Source organism: Pseudochaenichthys georgianus, chromosome 13 (assembly GCF_902827115.2).
Source record: "Pseudochaenichthys georgianus chromosome 13, fPseGeo1.2, whole genome shotgun sequence".
Classification (NCBI taxonomy): domain Eukaryota; kingdom Metazoa; phylum Chordata; class Actinopteri; order Perciformes; family Channichthyidae; genus Pseudochaenichthys; species Pseudochaenichthys georgianus.
The window spans coordinates 28,726,765-28,740,305 of NC_047515.1; the positions used below are offsets into that span (position 1 = coordinate 28,726,765).

General features: G+C 46.8%; 1 protein-coding gene across 1 annotated transcript in view; it reads left to right on the forward strand.

Moving 5' to 3' along the window:
- Nucleotides 1-858: 858 nt before the first annotated feature.
- Nucleotides 859-13,541, forward strand: part of LOC117457653 (solute carrier organic anion transporter family member 1C1-like) — a 41,437-nt gene continuing 28,754 nt past the window's right edge. The window contains exons 1-2 of the mRNA XM_034097841.2: nucleotides 859-909; nucleotides 10,345-10,517. Coding sequence (XP_033953732.1) covers nucleotides 10,422-10,517 — 96 coding nt within the window. The 5' untranslated portion in view covers nucleotides 859-909; nucleotides 10,345-10,421. The remainder of the gene's footprint in view (nucleotides 910-10,344; nucleotides 10,518-13,541) is intronic.

Genomic DNA, 13,541 nt, shown 5'->3' on the forward strand with positions numbered 1-13,541 from the left:
TTACAGTAACGCGTTAGTTTGTAACGCGTTAGTCCCAACACTGCTTATAAGACATTTTATATTATAGCCTACCTTAAAGGAAAACTTCGACCAATTCCAGTTTATCAAATATTATGTAACACAGAAATAAGTAAGGTAGGCAGGACTTTGGCTTGAGAGGAGGAAAAGTGGAAAAATAAAGTCACTTTATAATCTGTGCCAAAAAGAAAGTTATGTTCTAAGCTAATTTTCTCCAAATAAATTAAATCAGGGAAGTAGGCCTACAACTCTTTTCAAAATTCCGACTGACAATGTGACCGTGACTCAGCAATTTAAAAACCGTTAGGATTATCATTATCATTCGTAATTTTCTGATTATGATAACCAGTATGCTTTTAAATAACTGCTCTTAAAGCTTGTCAATAACACCACATCAGCCTCTTAACAATGCATGACATTGGCACTGTATGATAAAGCTCAGTGGAATGTTATAGAAATTATAGAGAGAGGGGGAGGGATAGAAGGAGGAGAAGGGAGTAAAACAGAAAGAGGCAGGGAGACACGGAGAGAGAGAGAGAGCGATGCAGATTAAGTCCAGGTCAGTCCAGGAAACAGGTAGCAGCGCGTCGAGCACACCGTATCTCCAAAATGATGGAGACCTACCGGTGATGACTAGTTGTTTCCAGATATAAATCCTTATTTGATCTCGATTCGTCTGCCTAAAGTAACCGTGAAGTCGGCTGGAAATGAACTCTGAAGGTGCATATTGGTCTCAGAGCATTCATAATACGGGTGTTCGCTTCTCCTCCTTTCTCATCCACATGAACAGTTTGACTGGAGCTGGTTGAAGGGAGGCTACCTGTCTTTCCGTTTGCCTTGTTTTTGTCTGAGTAGTAAAGCAACTGGACTACTGTTTCACAGGACACCGAGGTAAGTGGTGCGCTTTTTTTTCTGATGCTCTTTGCTGAACATCTGATTTATCGCACTTTTTTTTATTCCAGTGGTGAAGATATTGAAATCCCTTTTTGGATTTACTGTGTTTAGGCAAGGCAAGTTTATTTATATAGCACATTTCAACACAAGGCAATTCAAAGTGCTTTAAACAAATGAAAGACATTAAGAGCATTAAGAAACATTCCAATTCGTCTTTAAACATTGCATTTTCAGGACTTCATCAACACCTCTTATTGCTCTGGGAGAGGAACAGGTGACGCTACAATAGCTTTTAAAGGTCACATGTCATGGGCCCCCCGGGCTTAAATGGTGTATTATAGAATGATCACACCGGTGTGACAGTACTCTTCAAAGGGTTCACGAAATATGAATACTACTCTTACTGTTTAACATTTTGGGTTACTTAATGTTACTTCATGTTAAGGCTAATAAAAATGACAACATTTCACAGTTTTACGACAAACTGTGACTTTTTTTACATGGAAATAATTTTTTAAGATTGTCAAACATCATATGTGTAATTGGTGGCACAATTTAAACGGGATCGAAAGATACGTTTTCTCTCTCCATTGACTTCAATAAATAATTTTTCCGAAAGTAGATGGGCGTGTCCCAGCAGCTTCTACTGAAGCCATTCCCCAAATCCGGGGACTTCGGGTGGCAGTATACGGCGTGAAGTTGTTTGCGGCCTGCCAGTAAACCCAAAGTAGAAGAAGACGAAGTGACGTCAGCGGCTCATTTGCGTAATCTTCCCTCAGGGAAAAGTACTCCGGTGTGAACGCGATTGGTACTTAGTGCCGGGGCACTAAGTAAGGCAAAGTACTTGGTGTGAAAGCGGCTAATGGAAAAAGAAAAATCTCCAACGAGGCGTTATGGGTAGGGTTGGATACCGAGAACCGGTTCGGAACCGGTTCCAACATTTCGATTCCAACGGCATCATTTAGAAATGTGAATTTCGGTTCCGCTTTTCGATGCCTGAGGAAATGTTTCTCGCCGCTCTCCGTAGCCTACTGCATGACTGCAGCGGGGCGGGAAATGTAGCGTTGTACCTACACTTCCTACAGTGTAACCTGAGACCAGGGCCGGCCCGTTGCACTGGCGTTATAGATGTTCGCCTAGGGCGCCAGATCTGTGGAGGCGCTGCGCTGGCAGCTCTGGGAGGAAAAAAAATAGTTTTGACCGTTGGTGCTCATCCTAATTTTTGGCCTTGATGTAACAACATTCATAATTAAGTAAATGTAACACCCTTTTCATCCCGGTTACAATTTTCATTTCCCGTGTACGATGGGCGCTGTAAGTGATGAAAATGGGGGATGTTGGCTTATCTGGCAACCGCAGCTCACAGCCAAAGTGCGAGTGAGCGAGGGAGAAAGGGAGGGCGCTGTTGTTATTAGCATCTGGTGCTAGCTGCTCTAACGGAAGAAGAAGATGTTTCTACAATGAAGTGGAGGGAGAGTCCTCTCCAGTCAGACTGAGGCTGATATCTTCAGCTCAGTGAGGTAAAGAACTCTGAGTGTTTAGATAGTTCACTTTAGTCTAAGTTATCTCAGTGGGTCTCAAACGTTTTTACGTAAACACATATTTCCAAGGCTCTCCTTTATAATTATTGGGATAAAACAGGTTTGAAATCATTCCAATGTATACTATAGGACAGTAAACCAGACATATCGTTTTAAACTGGAGAGATACAAAAAATATGCATAAATAAAATAGTAAAATAAGATATGAATGAACAACAAAAATAAAATACGTTACATGTATTTGTTATTGGCTATGGTAGGTTACTGGTTATGCTCACATACTTATTTAATTATTAAAATGTAAACCGATCTTTTTCTTATGGGTGTTTGGAGTTGTACCCCCTAGATCTAGTCTCTAGTAATTCTGCTTAAAGTGCACCAGATTGAAGCATTTTACTTTAAAATGTTCAAACCTTTCTTCCCTGTATGCCTGAGAAGGCAGATGCTTGTTTTTCTCAAAAAGAACTGTTCTTTAAAAGTTGGACTGTTGCACTGTTGTAGCTTCAGTGGTTCTCAGGTTACAGTTACATAGCAGTGAATATAAACAGACTGATTGATGTGAATATTACTGTAAACTAACCTGTGTAAAAGTTTCTCGAATAAATGTAATTTGTTTTGGTGGAAGAAGCATGTATCATTTTTTTACCCTGCCCCTCAAAGAACCGGAATCGAGAACCGTTAAGAACCGGAATCGAAAAGTAGAATCGGAATCGGAATCGTGGAAATTCAAACGATACCCAACCCTAGTTATGGGGCAGCATAGACAGGTATTTTCTGTGTTAGAGTTTTACTCGCTACAGGGTGTACTTTGAGGGTTTGTGACTCTGCAGACTGTTTACAAGCAGAAAGCTATTGGTTACTTACGTAACCCCAGTCCTCAGAGTAACATGAAGTGAGATGTCTCACTATGGGATGCGCCTCATCGCGGAGCAAACAGAAGCATCAATCTCATTATGCCAATCCTGATTGGCTGGTGATCTTGACGTCAACGTCAGGGGAAATCACCCCCTATAAGTAGCCTGCGCCACGACACATGCGTCATTCAAAATAAGCACCTCTTCTCGCTTCACCATAGCAAGGAGGGCCGTCTGGTGAGACATCTCACTTCATGTTACTCTGAGACTGCGGTTACGTAAGTAACCTATAGTTCTCATTCATAACACTCCGTTCGATGTCTCACTATGGGATATTGTAGCTCCCGTATTGCCAGACGAGCTTATCTCGAAGACCCCCGATCAACCAGAATTTAACAGGTGGAGTCCCGACTCAACAAGGTGCCCAGCACTGCTACCTGTCTGTCCTCACGAGGACATGGTGTCCTCCGAGAGAAGGCAGGAAGCGTTTTAGGGTGGGGAACACCGCTAAAAGCTCCGGGTAGTTTACGTGTGCCCGCTGGAGGTCTCTGCTCTAGGGACCTCTCACCGGGCGACCTTCGTAAATACCCTATCAGCCTGTCTGACCTGCGTCCGTGGTGACCACCTTCCGTGAAAAGACAGCACCCGTAGGCGCGTCCCGCACTAGAAAAGTCGGGTGTAGTGCCACTACGCATTACATAATAACCAATACTCTCCGCACGGGGCGCAGCGGGGTTTAGTTTTATTATGAGGCCCATGTTGAGTGGGTGTTTTACGAGGATATTTTTCCCCGTAATCTGACTCCGCTCGGTGGGCATTATAGATAAAACCCTTCTTCTAGGAAAGAGAGAACCTCTCTCTCCAGCATATGGGTTGACTCTCTCTGGGTTTGTGAAAACAGATAAAGTATATCTGTTTTGAGAAGCCCAGGCAGATGTCGTGAGTATCTCTTGCTGTATGCTCCTTAGAGCCAGCTGAGATGTCACGCTTACGGCTCCGGCCAGCACTGCGCATGCACGTGACGGAGGTGCCCTTACAGCTCTAGCCGGCACTGCGCATGCGCGTGACGGTGGAGCCTTCACGACCCCTGCCGGCAGTGCGCATGTGCGTGGCGGTGGTGCCCTTAAAGCCCCAGCCGGCACTGCGCATGCGCGTGGCGGTGGCTTCACGGACCGGTCAATAATCCGCCTCTTGAGAGATGCCGTAGCTGCTCTCAAAAGGGGAAAAATTGGCGGGCTGTCCTTTACAGCTCTAGCCGGCACTGTGCATGCGCGTGACGGTGGAGCCTTCACGACCCCAGCCGGCACTGCGCATGCGCGTGACGGTAGTGCCCTTAAAGCCCCAACCGGCACTGCCCATGCGCGTGGCGGTGGTGCCTTCACAGACCCGTTTATTATCCGCCTTTTGAGAAAGGCCGTAGCTGCTCTCAGAAGGGGATTCATAGTTAACGGACTGTTTATTGTTTTTCTTTTCATTTTTTTGAGCTGCGCCCTTGGCCGAAGCCTGGATGCGTCAGCGGAAAATGGTTTATTTAAACAACAAAGATGTGACATGTGTTTTATGCGGACTTGAGGATGACGTTGAGGCATCTCTCGAGGCAGCGGGGACACGTTTAGAGCCGGGGAAAGAACTTCCAGCTCTGTCACAGAGGGGAGAAGGAGGGGCTGTCAGGCCGCTCGCTTCTTCTTCCTCGACTGCTGGCCGAAATTCTGGGTTGGCTGAGCCTGAGCTGCAGCCGGAACCGGAGATTTTCTCGGCCAACTTGCCCTTGTCTCCAGCCTGGGCTGGGGACTCGGGGTGGGCTGCGACCTCTGCGTCTTCGGTGTTTTAAACCGAGCAGAGTTCGAGGCAGCTTGGGTGTCGTGAGTATCTCATGCTGTATGCTCCTTAGAGCCAGCTGAGATGTCACGCTTACGGCTCCAGCCGGCACTGCGCATGCGCGTGACGGAGGTGCCCTTACAGCTCCAGCAGGCACTGCGCATGCGTGTGACGGTGGTGCCTTTACAGCTCCAGCCGGCACTGCGCATGCGCGTGACGGTGGTGCCCTTAAAGCCCCAGCCGGCACTGTGCGTGCGCGTGGCGCCTTCACAGACCCGTCAATAATCCGCCTTTTGAGAGATGCCGTAGCTGCTCTCAAAAGGGGAAAAAATTGGTGGGCTGCTTATTGGTTTTATTGATTTTTTTTTTTTTTTTTTGAGCTGCGCCCTCGGCCTGAAGCCTGGATGCGTCAGCGGCAAATGTTTTATGACAGAGGAATCAATCAACGTGTGACATGTGTTTGTGCGGACTTGAGGATGGTGTTTAGGCATCTCTCGAGGCGGCGGGAACCCATTCACGGAGGGGAGAAGGAGGGGCTGTCACGCCGCTCGCTTCTTCTTCCTCGACTGCTGGCCGAAATTCTGGGTTGGCTGAGCCTGAGCTGCAGCCAGAACCGGAGATTTTCTCGGCCAACTTGCCCTTGTCTCCAGCCTGGGCTGGGGACTCGGGGTGGGCTGTGACCTCTGCGTCTTCGGTGTTTTAAACCGCGCAGAGTTCGAGGCAGTTTGGGCAGAGGACTGCTGCTGCGAGAGCAGCGGCTGGACCTTTCGAGGGAGGCAGCAAATGTCCGTGACTGCGGCCATCTCGTCCAGAGTGGCTGCCCCCGGGTTACCCGACAGGTCCTCGCAGAGCTCCGCTTGGTAGGCGGTTAACAGCGAGGACACGTTCAGGGCCCTGGCGGACAACGCTGCCGCTTTGTGGGCCTTTTCAGTCATTGCTGACTGAAAACGGTCCGACTTTGCTGGCAGCGTGGGGTTCCTGCTTGGTGACGGGCCCACCTTTGGTAGAAGGTGAGCCGCTACCAGCCTGAGCCGATGACATGAAGATGTTGTCTTCCTGTTCATCCGAGTCAGACAGGAGGAACTCAGAGGTATCCTCTTCGTCCTCCATGTAGTCTAACTCTAGGACATCTTCCGCGGGTGAAACCATGGTGAGGTCCAGCCGGGAGCCCCAGCTTGGTAAAGCGTGGGGCCCCGTTCCCGCGTCTCTTGCCGCCACCGGGTCTCGGCCTGATATGGCGCGGGATTCCGGTTCTGCGGCTGCCGCTGTCGATGAGCCCCAGACCGACCCAGTGAGGGGCTCCATCTCTGCGGTGGACGCCCCCGTGTCTTGATTGCCAGCAGGCAAACCAGTGGACATGAGGGGGTCCTTTCCCGACAGGCTAGCTTGTTGTGCTAACCTCGGCGGAGGCTCTTCATAGTGAAGCGGGCACAATGCCCGCACGAGCCGGGGTTGTCAATGGCCTCCTGGGCGTGTTCCAGCCCGAGGCAGGACGAACAGATCTGGTGTGAGTCTGTGCCTGACACTTTCAACCTGCAGCCGCAGAGCTGAGCCTCCGAGTTCCTGACTCCTCTGGTGTGAGGGAGAGAGGCGTCCATCTTATACGCTGCGTGGCGTGAAGAGGACCCGCTCGTAACAGGTACGTCGAGAGAAAAAATTGTTCCCAACCTGTCTTTAATCCGTAGAAAAAGGACGGTGTGGGTCTTTTATCTCAAAGAATATTACCTGGTGTGGTAATATCCTTTTAATCCTTTTTCTCCTTCGTGGAAGGGAAAAGAAAAAACTTCCTCGCTACCGTGGTGTCGGCAGTGAGGGAAAAAAACAAGCTAGCAACGGGTGTGTTGCTAACTTGAAAATCAAAGCCTTACCTTAATTCCAGAGGAAGAACGGCGAGGTTGATTATTAGGGCCGGGACTTTAACGCGTTAATTAAGATTAATTAATTACACAAAAATTAACGCGTTAAAAAAATTAACGCATTTTAATCGCACTTTAATCGCACTTATCTTTGCACAGCGGAACGTTTCTCACTGGATGAGTTTCAGGCGTACCGATTATACTGGAGCACCAACTAACGTTCATGACTTCAGCATGGGACTTCAAACAACAACAAACCACGGTGATCAATAGTCAAACATGAACGAACAAGCTGATGAGACCGCTTTGGTCGGCCCCGTGGATGGGAAATGTTGTTTTAAAAAACCCGGGGCCATCTAGTATTTAGCTCGGGCAATGAAGCCTCACCTGCTGGTGGCCCGATCGGGCAATCTATTATGCCAGTATCATGCAGCTCGCGGATCTGGTAATGAGTGACCCGACAGTAAAACTAAACATATCTATAACTAGTTTAGGTAGTTTGAGAGGTAATTCAAATAGCTACGTGTGATATTCTAACCTGAAGTGTGTGTTTTGTTCCGCTCACCGCGGCATGTGATTATGCAGAGCTGCGTGTCGACTCGTCAGCAGCAGCTGATCTCTCTCCCGTCAGATTAGACTTCACTCGCGTTTATGTCCATATCGATCAGATCCAGCTAGTTCTAGCTAATGACATGACTACCTGCTTATTAAAAGACAACTACACAATAAGTGTCGCTATGCAACTGGATGAGGCCACAAAGTATAGCGCAGCATTATGCATTTGTTTACATGCCCACCGGAACCCGAGGCATTACCAACAGATCAACGCACAATCAACCCATACAGGACATCTCTTTCTCCACATTAAGTGTTAGACATTAGAGTTGACTATTCTTGTCTGTCACATACTCTTCTTGTCTGTCACATAAGTGGCGCAACTGAAGCGGTATTGCTCTAAAGGGAAATTATTTTGACCGAAGATATTTAGATTTGCCGGCTAACGGGAACTCTGACGTGTGCTTCGCGGATGCGCTCGGCTCCTCTCGACTGCTGCTCGGGTCTGCTCGGTCAGCTTCCGGATGAGGAGGCATTCGTTCGACCAACTTACAGTAGTTAACATTACAAACATTTTTAGTGTAAATAATAGTGTAAATAATGTTTGTTTTGGCAGTTATAACTGAATGTAATGTTTTCTACTTTTTTCCATCTGGGAAGGCATTTGCCTTCATCAGATGGAAAGTGTTTTGACCAACAACTTAAGTGTTTCTTAAAGCTATGCAGGGCGAGCAAACACAAACAAGAACAAACAAACAAGTGAAATGAAGAATACAATTGAAATTGTACAATATAATATTGTGGTGATTCATCTTATAATTCAGTCTAGAGAATGCACCAGACAGCATCTAAGACCTGCAAAAATTAAAAAATGTCTAGGGGGACGGAGGCCCCCCAAACCCTTCGTGCCATTTCGTCCGCATGCATTTTTCAGGGCAATCTCTATTGGGCTCAGGGCCATCTGTAAATTAGCTTAGATGACCCTGTGCTTAAAAATGCGATTTTTAAAAATGCGATTTTTAAAAATGCGATTAAAAATGCGATTAAAAATGCGATTAATTTCGATTAATTAATTACAAAGCCTCTAATTAATTAGATTAATTGTTTTAATCGAGTCCCGGCTCTATTGATTATAATACTAACTGGTGTGTTAGTACTATACTCTTCTGCGAGGCAGAATAGGGTAGCCGGCTAACGCCCGTCGACCGAAATTAGCTTTTGGTTCAGTCTGTGGACTGTTAAACTAGCCCGGCTACCATTAGAGATGTGCTCTGAAGCGAGAAGAGGTGTTTGAATGACGGATGCGTCGTGGTGCAGGCTACTTATAGGGGGTGATTTCCCCTGACGTTGACGTCAAGATCACCAGCCAATCAGGATTGGCGTAATGAGATTGATGCTTCTGTTTGCTCCGCGATGAGGCGCATCTCATAGTGAGACATCGAACGGAGTGTTATGAATGAGAACTACATAACACACAAGGGGAAGGGTAATAAGTTATAACCCGAAAAGCATGACATGGGACCTTTAAACCAATTGTATGCATCCGACATTTCTCGTGTTCTTTTTGATACAATCCATCCTCTGATCATTGCTGACTAAAGGAGAAGTTTGTTCTGGAATAGAAACTAATCACATGGATGTTACATCTTCTCACTGGGAGATCCCAAGGTTTTAGGGTAGACAACACCATGATAGAGGTGCGTTTTACCACTATACAGACGCCACAGGACAGTGGTCATTCCCCATTTCTATTCATGTTATTGACGGACAGTATTCCTGCGGGTTCACTTAATCCCTCAGTTACCAGACTATTTATCAGCGAGGGTATATTTTGTTTACTCCTCGATAGTTTGTGTGTTTGTGTGCGTGTGCAGATTGTTGTAACCGCAACTGTGCAACATGTTGTCAAGGTCTTCTTGCTAGCTTCAGCGCTTCGGTGGTAAACATTAAAACTCAACCCAGTAATTGGACTTATTACATACATATACCATGCAATGTGGATAGTTCATTGTCTATTCTGAGGAAGTGTTGCTTACACAAGTTACACTTTTTAACATGAAAGGGCAGAAATTACCCATTTGAGTAAGTTTGAGTCTGAATAAAGAGGTCTCTTTCACCAGTCATTATATAACAGTGACGGATTAAATGTATGTTGATATAATAATACAAACAAATGGTGATGGCATTATGTGTGTGTTATTTTCCTCTATTACGATCACATTCACTGTTTATGACTACTGGAAATCTACTGAAGGGGTGGAGAATTTAGTATATGTGAAATAAACAAGATGAATATGAGGACTGGAGTGAGAAGAAAGTACTCTTAAATCTCCATACAATAATACAACGAATACAGTGGTATAACGGTATCAAATCAGAAAATATGCAGGCTTTTCCTCAGACTTAACAGGGACTGTCAGAAGCCTAAAATCAATCTCCCATGCAGGAACAGCCTCTAAGGTTAAGACATGTACATTTTCTTGATGCCTTTTGTTCAGTCGGTCACATGCTGTCAGTTACTGACCAAACAACAAAACAAAGTATGTAATTGCGAAATGTATGAATACTTAGCTCAGTTTTTGATACTGTGGCAGAAAATTGTAAACTGGAAAAGAAATTTGTTCTGAAAAAGGGCAAATGTCATCTCATTACAATGTTTAGTTGTGTTATAAGTCTTAAGATCTCCAGAACACATACAGGGACTATTGTTTGTGTGTCTGTCTCCCCTCTGCTGGCTGCTGCAGACATGTTTCTGTTTTTTAGCTGAGGATGAGGAGTGGGTCACATGCTTGAATTATCCATTTGCAGGGTTGCATGCATCAGTGCCAAGAAATTGCATTACGTGGGAGACTTCTGCTAAGCAGACATAGAGACGTTTCTGGAGGATGGAGGTGGGAAATGAGCAAGGACGCGCACAGGGGAATGGACGCAGTGACACCGCAGCCGGAAAGCCCCGCACCTCTCCCTGCAACAGCCTGAAGGTACAGAAACATGTGGAATAATGTAGCTCCAGCTGACACATGTTTCTCTTTGATATGCTGTGCGTGTTGGGAAGGGATCACATGCTGTCTTAGTTTGTATGCTACATAACCAAATTACAGTCTAACAAGTCACTTCCAGAAGGATGATGTGTGTTCTTGAGGGTTACTGTTTTTCGTAGGATGCCACAGGAAATTAAGCATGCTTCTATTCAACAGTACACTTTAGATTATCTAATACAAGGGCTTTGCACTAATTCGACACATTTTCTAGTTTACACAAGGCACTAGAAAGTAATTTATGTAATATACAGAATAAGGGTGTTATGTGGTCTGAACATATAGGCTAATCTTTTATTAAAGTGGAAATGTTACTTGTTGGAGTGCTGTTGATAGTTTAGGACAGTGGTTCTCAACTGGTCAGGCCTCGGGACCCACTTTTTAGTGGTCAATACATTGCGACCCAACATTTTGAATCACTCAAATCTATTCAACAAAACATCGTGCTGTAATATATACGCTTTTCAGCATACAATATTAATAAAAGTGAAGTACAGTGCATATATCCCTTATATCCCTTCACAGAACTAAAGTATGCTTTTAAAAAGGTTTAATGAGATGATGGAATCAAAGCTGAACTGTATAAAAAAGCACGCATGCTGAAAACCTGGTCTGGGGGGATTCTCCCCCAGGAGATTTTTAGAAATACTAACATAAAATATGCATTCTGGTACACTCTGAGAAGAAAATAAATAAATCTATTACTACCCGACATATTAATAATATTTAATGCCATTGTTTGTTTTTCACTTTGTTCTGACAGCTTGCTGCGAGAAGAGTAAAGAGGAGATAGTCTGTGTGACTTACTTTAAATTGTGGGTTAGGGTAGATAGCTCCCATTATTCTGTGACCTGTCAGTCATCAGACCGGAGGTCATATTTCATTATGTGTTCATTTTTATCTGAAGTTGTACCCATGGATGTATAAAGAAGAGTTCTACCGCAAAGTTCTCATTCATAACACTCCGTTCGATGTCTCACTATGGGATGCGCCTCATCGCGGAGCAAACAGAAGCATCAATCTCATTACGCCAATCCTGATTGGCTGGTGATCTTGACGTCAGCGTCAGGGGAAATCACCCCCTATAAGTAGCTTGCGCCACAACGCATGCCTCATTCAAACACCTCTTCTCGCTTCAGAGCACATCTCACAGTAGCCGGGCAAGCTTCACTGTCCACAGACTGAACCTAAAATACCATTTCGGTCGACGGGCGCTAGCCGGCTACTCCTTCTGCTTCGCAGGAAGACGGTAGTACTAACTAGTACTAGTTTTTTCTTTTCTCTTCCCCACAGAGGGGAAAAGGATTAAAAGAGGAGCATACTGCCACACTAGTCAGTATTCTCCGGGATTAAAAGACCCACACCGTCCTCTTTCTCCGGATTAAGGACAAGGTGGTAATACCTTTTTTCCCGTCCCACCTGTCGAGAGCGGGCCCTCTCCACGCCACGAGGCGACAAAGATGGACGCCCCTCTCCCTCACACCAGAGGAGTCAGGGACTCGGTGGCTCGACTCTGCGGCTGCGGGTTGAAGATCTCGGGCACAGACACACATCAGGTCTGTTCGTCCTGCCGTATCAGCGTTAATCAGCATTATCAGCGATGGCCTCAGAACCGGAATCCCGCGCCCTGACAGGCCGGGACCCGGTGACGACAAGACACGCGGGAACGGATTCCCGCGCTTTACCAAGCTGGGGCTCCCGGTTAGACCTCACCATGGTCTCACCCGCGGAGGATGTCCTCAAGTTGGACTATGAGGAGGGGGAGGAGGGGGACGCCCTGGTGTTCCTCCTGTCCGAGTCGGATGACCAAGAAGAGGACACCTTCATGTCATCGGCCCAGGCTGCAAAGCCTGGAGCGAGGTCTGCTCTCCCGGGCGACAGCACACCAGCTTCGCCCGGTCTGAGCATGGACCTGCAGGCCGTGTGCAAATGCGCTGCGGTCAGACTCAATGTTCCGTGGCCTGAAATGGCCAAGGAGACCTCCAGGTCCCGCTACGAGGGGAAGCATCTTCCCCAAACAGCGGGAAAAGGGAGGCAACTCCTCCCGGTTTTTCCGGAAATGTTGGATGAAGTGTCGGTCTCGTGGAAAGACCGGCCCTTCAGCAACAAGGTCCCAATCCAGGGTGCCTCCTCCCTGGATTGCAATGGAATGGAGAGGCTCGGCCTGCTCCACATACCGCCCATGGAACCGCTGGTGGCGGCCCACCTTCTACCGAAGGTGGGCCCCTCACCGAGCAGGAACTCCAAGCTGCCAGCAAAGGTGGACCGCTTTCAGTCCACAATGACTGAAAAGTCCTATAAAGCTGCAGCGCTGTCCGCCAGGGCCCTGAATGTGTCCTCGCTGCTAACCGCCTACCAAGCGGAGCTCTGCGAGGACCTGTTGGGTAGCCCGGGAGCAGCCACTCTGTTAGGATTTGTCTGTGTTGGTATTTTTCTTGTCCTTTTCTATCTTTGGGTTTCCTGTTTTATTTTGTAAAGTGTTCACCCCCGTTTCCTGCCTGTTTGCTTTCTGTCGGTTTCCCTCTCTGATTACCCAATTGTGTTCACCTGGTACCTATGTGTTTTCTCCTCCCTCCTCACCTGTCTCGTGTTTATGTGATTAGTTCTGGGTTTTCTGTCTCTCTTTGTCGGGTTGTCTTGTGTATTGGCTTGTCCTCGGTGAGTGTTCTGTCTGTCCAAGTTATATTCGTTATCCTTGAAATAAAGGTATAATCAGTTTAATCTGCATTTGGGTCCTGCTTCCTTCGCTCTACCGTAACACACTCTGGACGAGATGGCAGCAGTCACGGACATTTGCCTCTGTGTCCAGCGCTGCTCCGTCCAGGCCACGGGCAAAGTAATGGGGATCATGGTGGTGCAGGAAAGAGCGAGATGGCTCAACCTCACCAACCTCCCTGACCGAGAAAGGGAAGATGTGCTGGATATGCCCATCGTTCCCAAGGGAATTTTCGGCTCCGCTCTCGCCTC